The 15294-nt window shown below is 31.4% G+C and overlaps 3 protein-coding genes across 5 annotated transcripts; 1 reads left to right on the top strand and 2 right to left on the bottom strand.

Moving 5' to 3' along the window:
- Positions 1–597: 597 nt before the first annotated feature.
- On the bottom strand, positions 598–6135 carry LOC123268542 (larval cuticle protein A2B-like). 2 transcript variants are annotated; one of them, XM_044733709.1, is made up of 2 exons: positions 6080–6135; positions 598–1175 (listed from the first exon to the last, which is right to left on the bottom strand). In XM_044733709.1, the coding sequence occupies exons 1-2, from the start codon at positions 6089–6091 to the stop codon at positions 666–668; spliced, it is 522 nt and encodes a 173-aa protein (XP_044589644.1). In that variant the 5' UTR covers positions 6092–6135; the 3' UTR covers positions 598–665. The 2 variants fall into 2 exon arrangements, with proteins under 2 accessions (XP_044589644.1, XP_044589645.1); XM_044733710.1 differs by lacking the exon at positions 6080–6135 and adding an exon at positions 1254–1281.
- A 958-nt stretch (positions 6136–7093) lies between these two features.
- On the top strand, positions 7094–12910 carry LOC123268961. The gene is made up of 5 exons (XM_044734428.1): positions 7094–7120; positions 7199–7703; positions 10841–11205; positions 12104–12199; positions 12278–12910. The coding sequence occupies exons 1-5, from the start codon at positions 7109–7111 to the stop codon at positions 12821–12823; spliced, it is 1524 nt and encodes a 507-aa protein (XP_044590363.1). The 5' UTR covers positions 7094–7108; the 3' UTR covers positions 12824–12910.
- On the bottom strand, positions 10750–11521 carry LOC123268541 (larval cuticle protein A2B-like). Of its 2 annotated transcripts, XM_044733708.1 has the most exons (3): positions 11458–11521; positions 10939–11379; positions 10750–10902 (listed from the first exon to the last, which is right to left on the bottom strand). In XM_044733708.1, exons 1-3 carry the CDS (start codon positions 11467–11469, stop codon positions 10834–10836), a joined length of 522 nt encoding a protein of 173 aa, XP_044589643.1. In that variant the 5' UTR covers positions 11470–11521; the 3' UTR covers positions 10750–10833. The 2 variants fall into 2 exon arrangements, with proteins under 2 accessions (XP_044589643.1, XP_044589641.1); XM_044733706.1 differs by having other exon boundaries at positions 10750–11379; positions 11458–11519.
- Positions 12911–15294: the final 2384 nt, after the last annotated feature.

Genomic DNA, 15294 nt, shown 5'->3' on the forward strand with positions numbered 1-15294 from the left:
CTGTATATAGTTTAATGAGCATGAATTTAAGTGACTACATATCGAAATGACGATAATCATTATTATAGGATCTTGTTATTGTGCACCAAGGACAACTGGTCAGTTTGATGGTTGCACAGACAATGAACCGTTTCCAGTGTACCCGCCCTGCCCACCGGCTCTTCTCATGAATAACTATCTAGAAAGTGGGCCGAGGCAGTTCATTGGCGATATAATGCAGCAATTCTATGTAATATCGATGTAACTAAAGATGACGCTTTTGCCTTTGTTTTGGCCACTTCAAGTGCTTCGAGACCTTCAAGCCCTTTCGATTTCAATGCTCGATTGCTTTGTAAGGAAATTTCGACACAGGTTCATGATTCTGTTTGTTTTGTTTTATTCCTTATTTATTATTTATTAGATAGCCTGATAAAAAGAACCGCAGAGTTGTGATTAATGATGTTTATTCAGGAGGTATATAATTCTGCAAGGAAAGTAAGACATTAGTAAAATTGGAAATATGAAGTTAGTGGTCACAAAAAAAAAGTTGAAGCTGTTTGCGGATTTACATCGTGAGTAAAGGTACAAGAAAAATAAGACTTCTGTATGATTGACATGTAGGATAAAAAATTATAATTTTTGATCGAGAAAATACATTATTTCCGTTGGTATTGAAAAATTTTGAATTAGTAGTGGTAGTTGTAGACAGAGTGGCCGTTGTAGTTGGGGTAGCTGTTGTATGGCTTGTATGCGAGGGGTGCGTATACTGGAGCTTGAACTACTGGAGCGTGTACTACTGGAGCGTGTACAACTGGAGCAACAGTTTTAACGGCGTAGTGGGCTGGTTCTTTGTGGACAACAGCGTTGAATCCGTGGTGGTCATCGGCGGTGTATTCGACAGTTCTTTTGGTACCATCGGCTTCAATGAGGCTGTAGCTTCCCTTGACGACATCACCGTCTCTCACTTCGTGTTGAGATTTAGAGTCACCAGAGTGGGGATCTTGGACACCGTAGTTGAAGCTGTATTGGGGGTGGTGGTCGAATTCGTAGTCAATTGGCTTCACCACGGTGTGTGAGACTACCGGAGCTGAGTAGACCAATGGAGCTTGTTGGACGTAGTGAGACCCAGCGTAGCCGTGGTGGACTGGAAGTAATCCAGCGTTGGCGATCGCCAAAAGTCCAGCAAAAGTAATGAACTAAACAAAAAATCAATAAATTTGAATTATTAAGCAGTTAATTAATAAGTTGTAATAATAGTTAACTAAATGACTTACTTTGAATGCCATTGTAATTCGTTCTACCGTTGTTGGTTAAATGATAATTTGAAAAATATTTCCTCGGCTTTTATACTACTAAATTTTGAAGAAAATCGTAAGTAGGGGAAAATATTTATCAAGTATAATTTATATTAGGAATTTAGATTGTCCCATAGGTTAGTAGCAATATATATCAATAACTATGTATCACTTTCAAGTTTATCAAAATACACTGTAAAAAATTTGCGGAGTGAACGCGGAGTGAATGAAGAGTCAATGATATTTAATTGATTCACTCTCAGCGGGAGTGATATTTACTCCAAGAAGGAGTTAATTTTTATTAATAATAAAATTCACTCCGCATTCACTCCCAAAATAAATGAATTTAGAAATAAATAAATTTTTGTAAAGAAAATATTTTTATAAACCCTTTTTATATTTAATTATTAAAAATTTAATTTATTATTTTTAAAAATATTTCATTTTAATTATTATTATATTTATATATATTTTTATAAATTTTTATAAAAATTTATATTTATTTTTTTTTTATAAATTAATTATAATTAAAAATTGTCAAAAAAAAAATATGTATATATATATACTAGCGGACCCGACAGACGTTGTCATGTACACACGTCTTAAATTTAGAAATTTTAGGAATGAGCTTGTATAGTTAAAAACATCATTAATTAAAAATATGCAATGGGCATTCTTCAATAATTAACATTTTCGTAAATATAAGCCCATTCTGATTATATACTCATCAAGAGCTTTCATTTGAGTACCCACATGTATTTTTGATATATTTTATATATTATATATATGTATATATGAAAAATATATCAAAAATGCATGTATGTACTCAAATGAAAGCTCTTGATGAGTGTAACATCGGAATGAGCTTATATCGTTAAAAACATCATTAGTTAATAAAATACATTATCATTCGTTAATTTTTAACATTTTCATAAATATAAGTCCATTATGATTTTATACTCATCGAAACCTTTCATTTGAGTACCCACATGAATTTTTTCATATATCTTATATATGATATTTATAAAATATATGGAAAGTGCATGTGGGTAGTCAAGGTCAACAACAATTTATAAATAAAAAATCTTTTAAATAAACATTTTCTCGTGGACTGAATTGTGAATCTAAACCATTCTGGAATCCACCGGAAGACACAAAAAAAATTCCATTAAAATCAGTCCAGCCGTTTAGGAGGAGTTCAGTGACAAACACACGCATAGAAGAAATATATATATATATAAAAGATTAATTTTGAGATTTTTTTGTATAACGAAAATTTATCCTTATTTTATTTATTTTAAAAACTCCGAACGCGGATGTTTTTCGGAGTGAAATTCGAAATCACTCCGAAAAAACTCTGAAATCACTCCGCAAATAAAAACACCGGATTCATTCCCTACGCGGAGTGATTAATTACTTCACTCCGGAACTCCGAGCAATGGGAGTGAAATTTACTCCCGATTCACTCCGGATTTTTTACAGTGTATTACCAAATTAAATTCCATTATATCTTCAGGGTCTGGTATGATTGAGTTTTGTAACAGGTAGGTCTAATACTTTTTTGTCTAACTCAACGTATTGATTTTAATGAAAGAATTTTCTTTTGGTGTTTATGAAGGACAAACTAAATCAAAAATTAACCAAACCGATTGAGACATTCCACTGCGTCAAAACTTTTTCATTGTTGGAATAGGAAATTTAATTTATTTATTTCTCGTATACGTTAGCGTCAAATTTATTTTAAGTGCACGCCTTTAATTCATTAGCATACCTGTTATTACAAAAAATGTATCACGTTAATTAATATTTAATCATGTATATACACAATAAAATTATTTTAAAAACGTTATTATTTACGTTTCTGATTATGTACTACTTCTTTATTTTTTGACTCTGGTGAAAATATTTCTTTGAAAAAACTGAGAGTTTTTTTTCATATGTACGAATAACAGTTATTAAATGTTTACTTTTCCTTAAAAAAATGGCAAAATCTTTTAATTTGCCATAAAAAATCAAAGTAATTCTAAGATTTTGGATTCTATCCGAAGAACTATTTAGAGTTGATAAAATTTCATGTAGAAAAATTTTGCAGTTGCAAACAAACCTGTAAAAAAAATTTTTTGGCTTGATGTGAGTATATAAACAATAAATCTTCAAACTCCAGTGTACGCACCCCTTATACATAATATATATAATATATATAAATATATAAAATATATGAAAAATTGATGTGGGTACTCAAATGAAAGGTCTTGATGAGTGTAACATCGGGATGAGCTTATATCTTTAAAAATATCATTAGTTTTCTGTGTGAAGTTGGCGGTAAAATTATTATAGCTGGTGACTTTAATATTAATAAGTTTGTCAGACATCAAGAGAATATTTTATATTACGCCAGATCCGCACATTTCAATGACTTTAATAACTTACTTAAATTTGAACAGTATAATATTGTAACTAATTATCAAAATAATTATCTAAACTTAGTGCTATCTAATATAATATGTAATGTGGAAAGGTCAGACTGGACACTAGTCAGCATTGATGCCTATCATCCTACCTTGATTATTGATTTCAGCTTGTCAATAAAACTGGATAAAACATGTGATGAGAATATAATTCGTCATAAGTATAATTTTAAAAAATTTAATAAGTCTAGTCTAGTAACTGCTCTATGTGAAACTGACTGGTCTGATCTTTCTAACAGTTTTGAACCTGTGTAATCTTTTTCTATAGTATTAAATTATCTAAGATCTCTGATGTATCGCCAAGTTACTTATTTAACGTTAAAGTTACGCATAAATATTATATTGAATATTAAGTTTTTATTAAATATTATATTAAAAATATTATATTTGATATTAAATATTTTACTAGTTGTAGGACATCTTGTTAAGCTTTGTAAATATATAAATTTATATTTACTTTATGTATAATTCTATTAACCCTGTTAATGGCGCAAGCTGTTGAGTTTGTTTTTTTCAATAAAATAAAATAAAATTAAGGTAAAAGCCCCAATAGATGATCACGTACCAGTATATGATAACTCCATGTATTTGTATATCTATATTCACAAATATAGGTATACAAATACATGGAGTGATCATATACTGGTACATGATCATATATTGGGGGTTTTACCTTAGTTGACAAGATATAATGTCATTTCTTAATCGATGTTACACTCATCGAGTTCTTTCATTTGAGTATCCACATAACATTTTTTATATATTTTATATATATTTTTTGACAATTTTTAATTATAATTAATTTATAAAAAAAAATAAATAAAAACATTATAATAATAATTAAAATGAAATATTATTAAAAATAATAAATTCAATTTTTAATAATTAAATATAAAAAGGGTTTATAAAAATATTTTCTTTACAAAAATTTATTTATTTCTAAATTCATTTATTTTGGGAGTGAATACGGAGTGAATTTTATTATTAATAAAAATTAACTCCTTCTCGGAGTAAATATCACTCCCGCTGGGAGTGAATCAATTAAAAATCATTCACTCTTCATTCACTCCGCGTTCACTCCGCAAATTTTTTACAGTGTAGGGTAACTATACTTAAACTTTTCTCTTAGTAACAATAAAAAATAGATTCAATGCAATGAAATATTATTTTCATCCCTAATGTTTCTTCACGCAAGAAGTCCTACTAGAATTATCCGCTCTTAAAATGTATGCTCAAGTCGGAGGACAATAAATAAGTACCGCCTTTCGTCAGAGTCAATAATACGAATGTATAGTCTTCGAACGCAGATCTATACTTAAAATAACGGAAAAACTATGAATCCGCAATTAATCAGCTTAAAAAATTTGAATTAAATAGTTTATGTACCACGAAAATAATTTTTCAGTTAGAACTGATTTAAAGTTTATTGAATACTATTACTTATTTACGACAAACGATAACAAAAAGAAATTATGTTTTATTAATCACATAATTTTTTAGGATAAACTACGTTATTTATTATTTCTTAATTTTATGCTAAGTGGTACTATTTAATGCTGAAATGTTTTTAAAATCCTTCGATAGTGCCTACTGTAGTTACAGTAAATGTTAATTAATTTTCAGTTCATGATTTATGTATTACGCAGAAAAAAAACACAAAAATTAAAGTAAGTAATATTTATTCAAAAGGTTCGAAAACATTTTTACAATAAATAAACATTACTGAAATCGGCAATAGAAAGTTCAGAATTAGTAGTGGTAGTTGTAGGCAGAGTGGCCATTGTAGTTAGAGTAGCTGTTGTATGGTTTGTATGCGAGGGGTGCGTACACTGGAGCTTGAACTACTGGAGTGTGTACTACTGGAACGTGTACAACTGGAGCAACAGTTTTAACGGTGTAGTGGGCCGGTTCTTTGTGGACAACAGCATTGAATCCGTGGTGGTCATCGGCGGTATATTCGACAGTTCTTTTGGTACCATCGGCATCAATCAGGCTGTAGCTTCCCTTGACGACATCACCGTCTCTCACTTCGTATTGAGATTTAGAGTCACCAGTGTGGGGATCGTGGATACCGTAGTTGAAGCTGTATTGGGGGTGGTTGTCGAATTCGTAGTCAATTGGCTTAACCACGGTGTGTGAGACTACCGGAGCTGAGTAGATCAATGGAGCTTGTTGGGCGTAGTGAGATCCAGCGTAGCCGTGATGGACTGGAAGTAATCCAGCGTTGGCGATCGCCAAAAGTCCAGCAAAATTAATGAACTAAACAAAAAATCAATAAAATTAAATTATTGAGTCGTTAATTAATAAGTTGTAATAACAGTTAACCAAATGACTTACTTTGAATGCCATTGTAGTTCGTTCTACCGTTGTTGGTTGAATGATAGTTTGAAAAATATTTTCTCAGCTTTTATACTACTAAAATTCGAAGTAAATGATTAGTGGGAGAAAATCCATACCAAATAAAATTTGAATAAGGAACGATTTAGATTGTCTCATAAACGAGTAACAATATAGATCAATAATTATGTATAACTTTCAACTTTATCAATCTATTAACTCAATAACTTCTTCAGGGTCTTACATGAATACGTGTTGTAATCAGCGAGTTTTATATTCATTCAAGATTGTCAATCATACACTTGCTTCGTTTGATCCAATTAAAAATATACGGTGTTGAATGTTATATAATTTTGAAAATTTTTTAATTACATTGAACAAGGGAGATACGACAATCATTATTTGGAATGTTTATGCTTATCATTTACGATACTTTGTATTTAAAAAAAAAAAAAAAGGGGTTATTTGCTTAAAGAGTCAATGATTTTATGATTATTAAAGAAATATTTAATTTACAAACTTTCAAGCTTGCATAAATGAATGATTAAAATTTATCCGAAAAATTTTGCAACATTGGAAAAATACCACCTGACAGTTGAAATAGAAAACGACTTCATTATAAGGAATGAATATTTATTGGCATAATTGTTAAAAAACTTATAAGCAACTCAGAATTTGTTGTTTTTCTTAATCCAAAGTTTACATTATATGTAAAATTAGATAAAAAATTTTATAGAATGTGTATGAATGACAATCAAGATGAAGTCTTAGACCCCACCTATTACAAAACTCAATCACGCCAGACCCTGAAAATTTAACTCAATAATAACTCAACAAACTTGAAAGTTATACATGATTATTAATCTATATTGCTACTCGTTTATGAGACAATCTAAATATTTCCTTATTCAAATTTTATTTGGTATGAATTTTCTCCCACTAATCATTTATTTCGAATTTCAGTAGTATAAAAGCCGAGAAAATATATTTCAAATTATCATTCAACCAACAACGGTAGAACGAACTACAATGGCATTCAAAGTAAGTCATTTAGTTAACTACTAGTACAACTTATTAATTAACTGCTTAATAATTCAAATTTATTGATTTTTTGTTTAGTTCATTAATTTTGCTGGACTTTTGGCGATCGCCAACGCTGGATTACTTCCAGTCTACCACGGCTACGCTGAGTCTCACTACGTCCAACAAGCTCCATTGGTCTACTCAGCTCCGGTAGTCTCACACACCGTGGTGAAGCCAATTGACTACGAATTCGACCACCACCCCCAATACAGCTTCAACTACGGTGTTCAAGATCCCCACACTGGTGACTCCAAATCTCAACATGAAGTGAGAGACGGTGATGTCGTCAAGGGAAGCTACAGCCTCATTGAAGCCGATGGTACCAAAAGAATTGTCGAATACACCGCTGATGATCACCACGGATTCAACGCTATTGTCCACAAAAAACCAGCCCACTACGCCGTTAAAACTGTTGCTCCAGTTGTACACGCTCCAGTAGTACACACTCCAGTAGTTCAAGCTCCAGTGTACGCACCTCTCGCATACAAACCATACAACAGCTACTCCAACTACAACAGACACTCTGCCTACAACTACAACTACTAATTCTGAATTTCCTCTTGCCGATTTCAGTAATGTTTATTTTATTGTAAAAATGTTCTCGAACTTTTCGAATAAATATTACTTACTTTAATTTTCGATTTATTTTTACTATAGGGGAAAAGGGGGGGCGGCAAAATGGGCCCCCTAAAATTTTCAATATCCAAAACTATTTGGGGGCAAAATGGGCCCCAATATTTTCAACTCTCGAAATGTTTGGGAGGTATAATGGGATGATTAGACTTTAAAAACCAGAGAATAATTTTCAGTTAAACGCGTTCTAGAATTTTTGAATTATAGAAAAAATTATATAGGTTAAGTACGAACTAGGTCGCGAGTTAAATAACAGCACTATTTACTATATTTTTTGTTAAAAAACTATTTACTTTACAGAAGCTTCCCTGACTATTTTAGCGATAGTGTGTGTGTGTGTGTGTGTGTGTGTGTGTGTGTGTGTGTGTGTGTGTGTGTGTGTGTGTGTGTGTGTGTGTGAACGTAAACCTCTCATAACTTTTTAAACGACTCGACCGATTCAAACGGGATTGACAGCAATCGAAAGAGTTTCTTTGTCCCTGAATATTTTATAATATTTAAGGTAATTCGGGCCAATAGATTTTGAGTAATCTCGAAATAAAATTTTCAGAAAATGTTTTTTTTTTAATAAATTTTAATCTGCTGAATCAATCGTTTTCAAAAATTAATCAGCTCTTAAGCTTTAAAAACTGCCTCGATTGCCGTCAGCGTGATCAAAATAGGTCGATTCGTTTGTGAGGTATCGTGAACAAAATATCAGGGAAAAAGTGTTTTTTTTTTCTTACATAACTCCGACATTTATTCCTGGATCGTTTTTGATTCAACGAGATGATTTTTAGAGTTTAAAAAAATCACTTCAATCGCCGCAAATAACGTCAAAATCGGTTGAATGGTTCAAGAGATATTTAATTTTAAAAAATTAAAAAGAGTATTTTTTTAACATATCTTTGAAATTTCACGTCCAATTGTTTGGTTAGTAATAAATAATCTTTTTGTTCTAGAAAGACTGCATAGAATGCCTTTAATTTTTTTTTTAAATTGGTTAATTTATTTCTGAGATATCGTCAAAAAAATTCTAAAAAATTGTTTTTTTTTTGTGTTACATTTTTATTGGCTTCACTGCACCAATCGATTCGAAAAACTGATCGGTTTTTAAGCTTAGAAACCCGCGTTGATCGCCGTTAACGCGACTGAAATTGATTGATTAGTTTGAGAGATACCGTTGTCAAAATAATTCAAAAAACGCGTTTTTTTTTTTAAGTTACTCCGACATTTTTTACCTGATTTATTATTGCTTTTGGCGTGAAATGTGGAGCGCTTAGGTATGAAGTTAGCGGGAAGTTGCAGGGATGACTTTTTAGGGTCTATTGTTATCCTAATTTTTTATACTGAATACATAATAAAAAAAATTCAAAATATAAAACAAGTAAGAAACATATTGAGTTTTTTAGGGGGCCCGTTTTACCCCACTTTTCTCAATTTTTTAATTTCGATGTACACAAAAAAATTAATATCATAAACTCACTAAAAGGCAAAAAAAGTAAAACAAGCTGAAAAACTCATGTTATAAAAATTTTCTGAAGGTGGCCCATTTTGCCCCACATTTTCAATTTTTCATTTTTAATGAACAGAGCAAATTGAGGTCAAATACTTGGCAAGGGACTAAAAAAAAGTAAAACCAGAGAAAAACACTAAGGATATCAACATTTTTTTCTTAAGGGGCCCATTTTGCCCCCCCCCCCTTCCCCTATCACCCATGAAGTATAAGTTTACGACAAATATTTATATAAGAATTATTGTAGACTAGATAAAAAATTAGTATAAAAAATTAAAAAACCCGTCTCAACTAAGAAGTGGTTTTTTTTCTCAAATACATTTTTCAGTGCTAATTCTTCCAAACTGAATGAGGATAACTTTTAGTCAATTTAGAGGTTTATTTTATTACTTTTTAAAAGCATCATTTTTATATGTATTATTCTATTCAACCTCTTACTTCTTGGACGCTAATCGTATAAAGCTGTTGATGCAATAACCACCTTGGCAACAACTGCTGGTACTAGTCATTTGAACAGATTTTTAACTCTTTAATTACGTATTCGTTTCCGCAGTAATGTTCACGCAGTATTTATATCGAGCCAATGCCTAATTATCAGGATCAATAAAAATTACTCGATGAGCCAACGACATAAAAGTTACGCAATGATTTTGTTTTTTAATTTTCGGATTTCTTTATAATTTATCATATATCCGTCATAATGGCCTCTAAATTACATTAATTTTTCAAAGAAAAAAGATAAGTAAAATCTTCAATAAAAAAATATATTTTTCATTTTAGAATGAAAGGTTGCGCTTAACATGAGAATGTAATGAGACTAAATCCAAAGGGGCGCATCGCTAACTACATAATAACTTTTATTTATTTATTTAGTGAATTTTCTCATAACCAATTTTTCAAAGTTGATAATAACAAAAAAAAAATTTTTATCTGCTTTTTTGGCTCTGTAGAGCTGAAAGGGCACATAATGAACAATACGCCCTTTTGGCTTTAGTAACGCGATACTTAATCAGTATTAAAAGATTGTTTTCGAAAAATTTTTTTAATTATACGGATGATTATAATTATTGATCCTATAATAAAAAAAAAAGATCGTTTCTATTATACACTATTGTCTCGTTTTAATTTCAGATAAGATAACGATAAAAACATTTTTTTATGAAGCTTTAATTGCACCCACGACCTTCTTGACCATAATTATGTTTGTTGTTAATTTTGATAGTTTTGTTTTTTTTAACAAATGACAAAATACAAAGATACATTACATATACAAGATACAAATGAAATAATATTTTGCGATGCAGTTTTTTAGCATCATTAACGTGAATAAATTATAATTATATTATAATATTCGAATCTAATCATACTAACGAAAAATCATTATAGACGGAATCGATTGTGAAAATTTGATATAGGGTTCCAATGTTTTTGAATAAAATAAGGTAATTTATAATAATTTAGAGGATAACTTTTTTATTCAAAACATAGGTAACTTTTTACAAGCCAATAACGATTTTTCCAATCGGCAATTTACAAATCAAAATTAGTAGTGGTAGTTGTAAGTAGAGTGGCCGTAGTAGTTGGAGTAGCTATTGTATGGTTTGTATGCAAGAGGTGCGTTGTAGCTGTTGTATGGTTTGTATGCGACGGGTGCGTACACTGGAGCTTGAACTACTGGAGTGTGTACAACTGGAGCGTGTACAACTGGAGCAACAGTTTTAACGGCGTAGTGGGCTGGTTCTTTGTGGACAACAGCGTTGAATCCGTAGTGGTCATCGGCGGTATATTCGACAATTCTTTTGGTACCATCGGCTTCAATCAGGCTGTAGCTTCCCTTGACGACATCACCGTCTCTCACTTCGTGTTGAGATTTAGAGTCACCAGTGTGGGGATCTTGGAGACCGTAGTTGAAGCTGTATTGGGGGTGGTGGTCAAATTCCTCGTCAATTGGCTTCACCACGGTGTGTGAAACTACCGGAGCTGAGTAGACCAATGGAGCTTGTTGGACGTAGTGAGACGCAGCATAGCCGTGGTGGACTGGAAGTAATCCAGCGTTGGCGATCGCCAAAAGTCCAGCAAAAGTAATGAACTAAACAAAAAATCAATAAATTTGAATTATTAAGCAGTTAATTAATAAGTTGTACTAGTAGTTAACTAAATGACTTACTTTGAATGCCATTGTAGTTCGTTCTATCGTTGTTGGTTGAATGATAATTTGAAATATATTTTCTCAGCTTTTATACTACTGAAATTCGAAGTAAATGATTAGTAGGAGAAAATCCATACCAAATAAAATTTTAATAAGGAACTGACTATATAGATTGTCTCATAAACGACTAGCAATATAGATCAATAATTATGTATAATAACTTTCAAGTTTATCAATCTATTACTGAATAAATTTTTCAGGGTCTTACATGAATACTTGTTGTAATCAGCGAGTCTTATACTCGTTCCGGATTGTCAATCATACACACCCAAAAGACTTTTTTCATTTGATTCAATTTAGAATTCAAGGTTTCGAATATTTTATAATTTGATATATATTTCAATTATATTGAGCAAGGTAGATACGACAATCATCATTTTGAATGTTTATATTCGTCACTTACGACACATTGTAGAGAAAAAGGTGCGTTACATAAGCTCGTGGCCGCCAGACCTATGTTATTTTTTAGAAGCTGAAAGTTTCTCAGCGCATTCTTTAAAGACAGGTAGGAGCAATGGTCTACTATAAAGTTTAGCGATCTATTGAACAATCAAAATTCTTTCGCTATTCAAATTTTTATTAAAAGATATTTGCCCCACGTTAGTTCGCACAGAAATTTTTGGAGTATAAAAGCCGAGAAAATATATTTCAAATTATCATTCAACCAACAACGGTAAAACGAACTACAATGGCATTCAAAGTAAGTCATTTAGCTTACCGTTATTACAACTTATTAATTAACGACTCAATAATTCAAATTTATTGATTTTTTGTTTAGTTCATTACTTTTGCTGGACTTTTGGCGATCGCCAACGCTGGATTACTTCCAGTCCACCACGGCTACGCTGCGTCTCACTACGTCCAACAAGCTCCATTGGTCTACTCAGCTCCGGTAGTTTCACACACCGTGGTGAAGCCAATTGACGAGAAATTTGACCACCACCCCCAATATAGCTTCAATTACGGTGTCCAAGATCCCCACACTGGTGACTCCAAATCTCAACACGAAGTGAGAGACGGTGATGTCGTCAAGGGAAGCTACAGCCTCATTGAAGCCGATGGTACCAAAAGAATTGTCGAATACACTGCTGATGACCACCACGGATTCAACGCCGTTGTCCACAAAGAACCAGCCCACTACGCCGTTAAAACTGTTGCCCCAGTTGTCCACGCTCCAGTTGTACACACTCCAGTAGTTCAAGCTCCAGTGTACGCACCTCTCGCATACAAATCATACAACAACTACAACGCACCCCTCGCATACAAACCATACAACAGCTACTCCAACTACTACGGCCACTCTGCTTACAACTACCAGTACTAATTTTAAATCGCCCATTGCTGATTTTATTAATGTGTATTTTGTAGTAAAAATGTTTGGACTTCTTGAATAAATATAATTCACTTTAATTTGTGGGGTTGTTTTTTTTTTTTACTTTGACATGAAATATGGAGCTTATAATAAACATTTATGACAACTATTGTCGGCCAAATTAAAGGTTAGTAAATAATTTCAAAATAGAATTAATCTCCATTATTCATAAGATTATACTTTTCAAAAAGATATTAAAATTTTATAACTAAAATATAAAACAAAATTAATCGTTTTTTCATATTCTTCTTCTTATATTCTGACATCTTATTACACATTATATTATTTATGCAAGCAAGATGAAAATGAGAATAAAAATCAAGAATATTAGATTTCGGTAGCTTTTTTGCCATTAAAAGTTAGAAAAAAAATTGGCTTTCATATTTTTGGATAAATTTTCTTTATCTTTTTTTGATATATTTTTCTTTGAAAAGTTCATAAAAAAACGAAAAATTAAAAAAAAAATTTAACATGGCCCAGCATGGGTTGACCTCACTTGTAAATAATTACCAAAAATTTTTTAGTTCAAGAATTTTTTGTTTGATTCAAGATGCTAATGATTTTTCAGTGCATCGAAATTTCTAATCTCTTAGAAGGTGAGAACAAATATTTGCCGACGAAAATTTCGATATCTCTAAAAATTAGATTACGACCCGGAAAAACGGATTAGATCTGGCCATATATAAACAGATCTGGCCAGATCTTTAAATTGTCTCTATCTGACGAGATTTGGCCAGATATAATCAGATCTGCCGAGATCTGGTCAGATCTTAAAATTGCCCGGGTAAAAAAGATTATATATAATTATATATACTCAAACATAATTACATATGAAAAATGGCCCTATAGAATTATTTCCATAAAAAAAAAAAACAAAACGGCGCCCGCCGGAACCGAACCTTGGACCTGGCGCTTGAATGTCTAATTTGTTACCAGTTTATCTATGAGGCTTCCTTGAGAAGTAGAGTTTGTAATTACTACAAGTAATACAAATCGTATCCATGATCGATGCGTAATGAACAAAATTTTTTATCAAATTTGCAAGTTATTAATTATCAATATACGCTGATAGAAAGATTTATCAACTATTACCAAATTAATTTATTCGAAGACAATTATTTATTTTATTAAATTCTAATAAATATTTTTTAACATTCAATAAATATTTATTTGGAAGGAAAGTATATTTATTAAAATAGTTTATAAGTATTTATTAATAGTTAACAAATATAGTTATATCTGGCCAGATATAATAAAATCTTTTTATGTCTGATGTATTTTTTAACCCAGATATAGTTATATCTGTTTAGATCTGATCAGATATAACTAGGTCTGATTATGTCTGATGTATTTTTCAACTCAGATATAGTTATATCTGTTTAGATCTGATCAGATATGGCTAGATCTGATCATGTCTGATGTATTTTTTAACCCAGATATAGTTATATCTGTTTAGATCTGATCAGATATAACTAGGTCTGATTATGTCTGATGTATTTTTCAACTCAGATATAGTTATATCTGTTTAGATCTGATCAGATATGACTAGATCTGTTCATGCCTAATGTATTTTTAAAATCAGATATAGTTATATCTGCTTAGATCTGATCAGATATGACTAGATCTGATTATGTCTCCAATCCCATATCTGATCAGATATAAATAGATCTGATCAGATATAATTATATCTGGTCAGATCTAAACCTTTTTCCCCGGGTAATTGATTTCTTCTTATATATATATATATATATATATATAAACAAATATACATAATTTTTGAGTATTTTAAATATCACCTTTAATAAAAAGAAATAATTAAATATAGTCATATTTTCAGGGCCTGACATGAATGTGTGTTGCAACGGGTGGGTCCGATTCTCGGCGAGTCTGGACAGAAGGCACCACGCCCTAGATTTTCGGCGGCTTGACTTACCTTTCGGATCAGACACCTGATCCACTTTTATTTTACAAACGACGTAACACACATTAACTCGAGGTAACTTTGGATCTTACGTCACTTTCACCTAAATGACCTAAAGGCCATTTGCCTTTCTCACCAAATAATTTCCTCGTATTATTCATCTTTTTCGTGTTATATCTTATGTGTCCACATTAATTTATAAAAAGCATGAAATAATACATAATACATCCGTCGATCATCTGTATTTATCCACTTTTTATAACATTACATTACCACAAACAAAAATTATTTTTTTATTTGTTTCTTCCCATTTACATTTTTTTTTATTATATTTATCCTTAATCTTTCTGCTGACTAAATAAACGCAATACAGTCAATTTGTTTTCTCGATTGAGAAACACATATATGTAGATACAATGTCTATACTATATCCACAAAAGATAAAAGACTAAATTACCGCATTGACCTCATAGTATCACCGTACAAATTCCACTTTTATAAA

Source organism: Cotesia glomerata, linkage group LG7, assembly GCF_020080835.1.
Source record: "Cotesia glomerata isolate CgM1 linkage group LG7, MPM_Cglom_v2.3, whole genome shotgun sequence".
In the NCBI taxonomy this organism is placed as follows: domain Eukaryota; kingdom Metazoa; phylum Arthropoda; class Insecta; order Hymenoptera; family Braconidae; genus Cotesia; species Cotesia glomerata.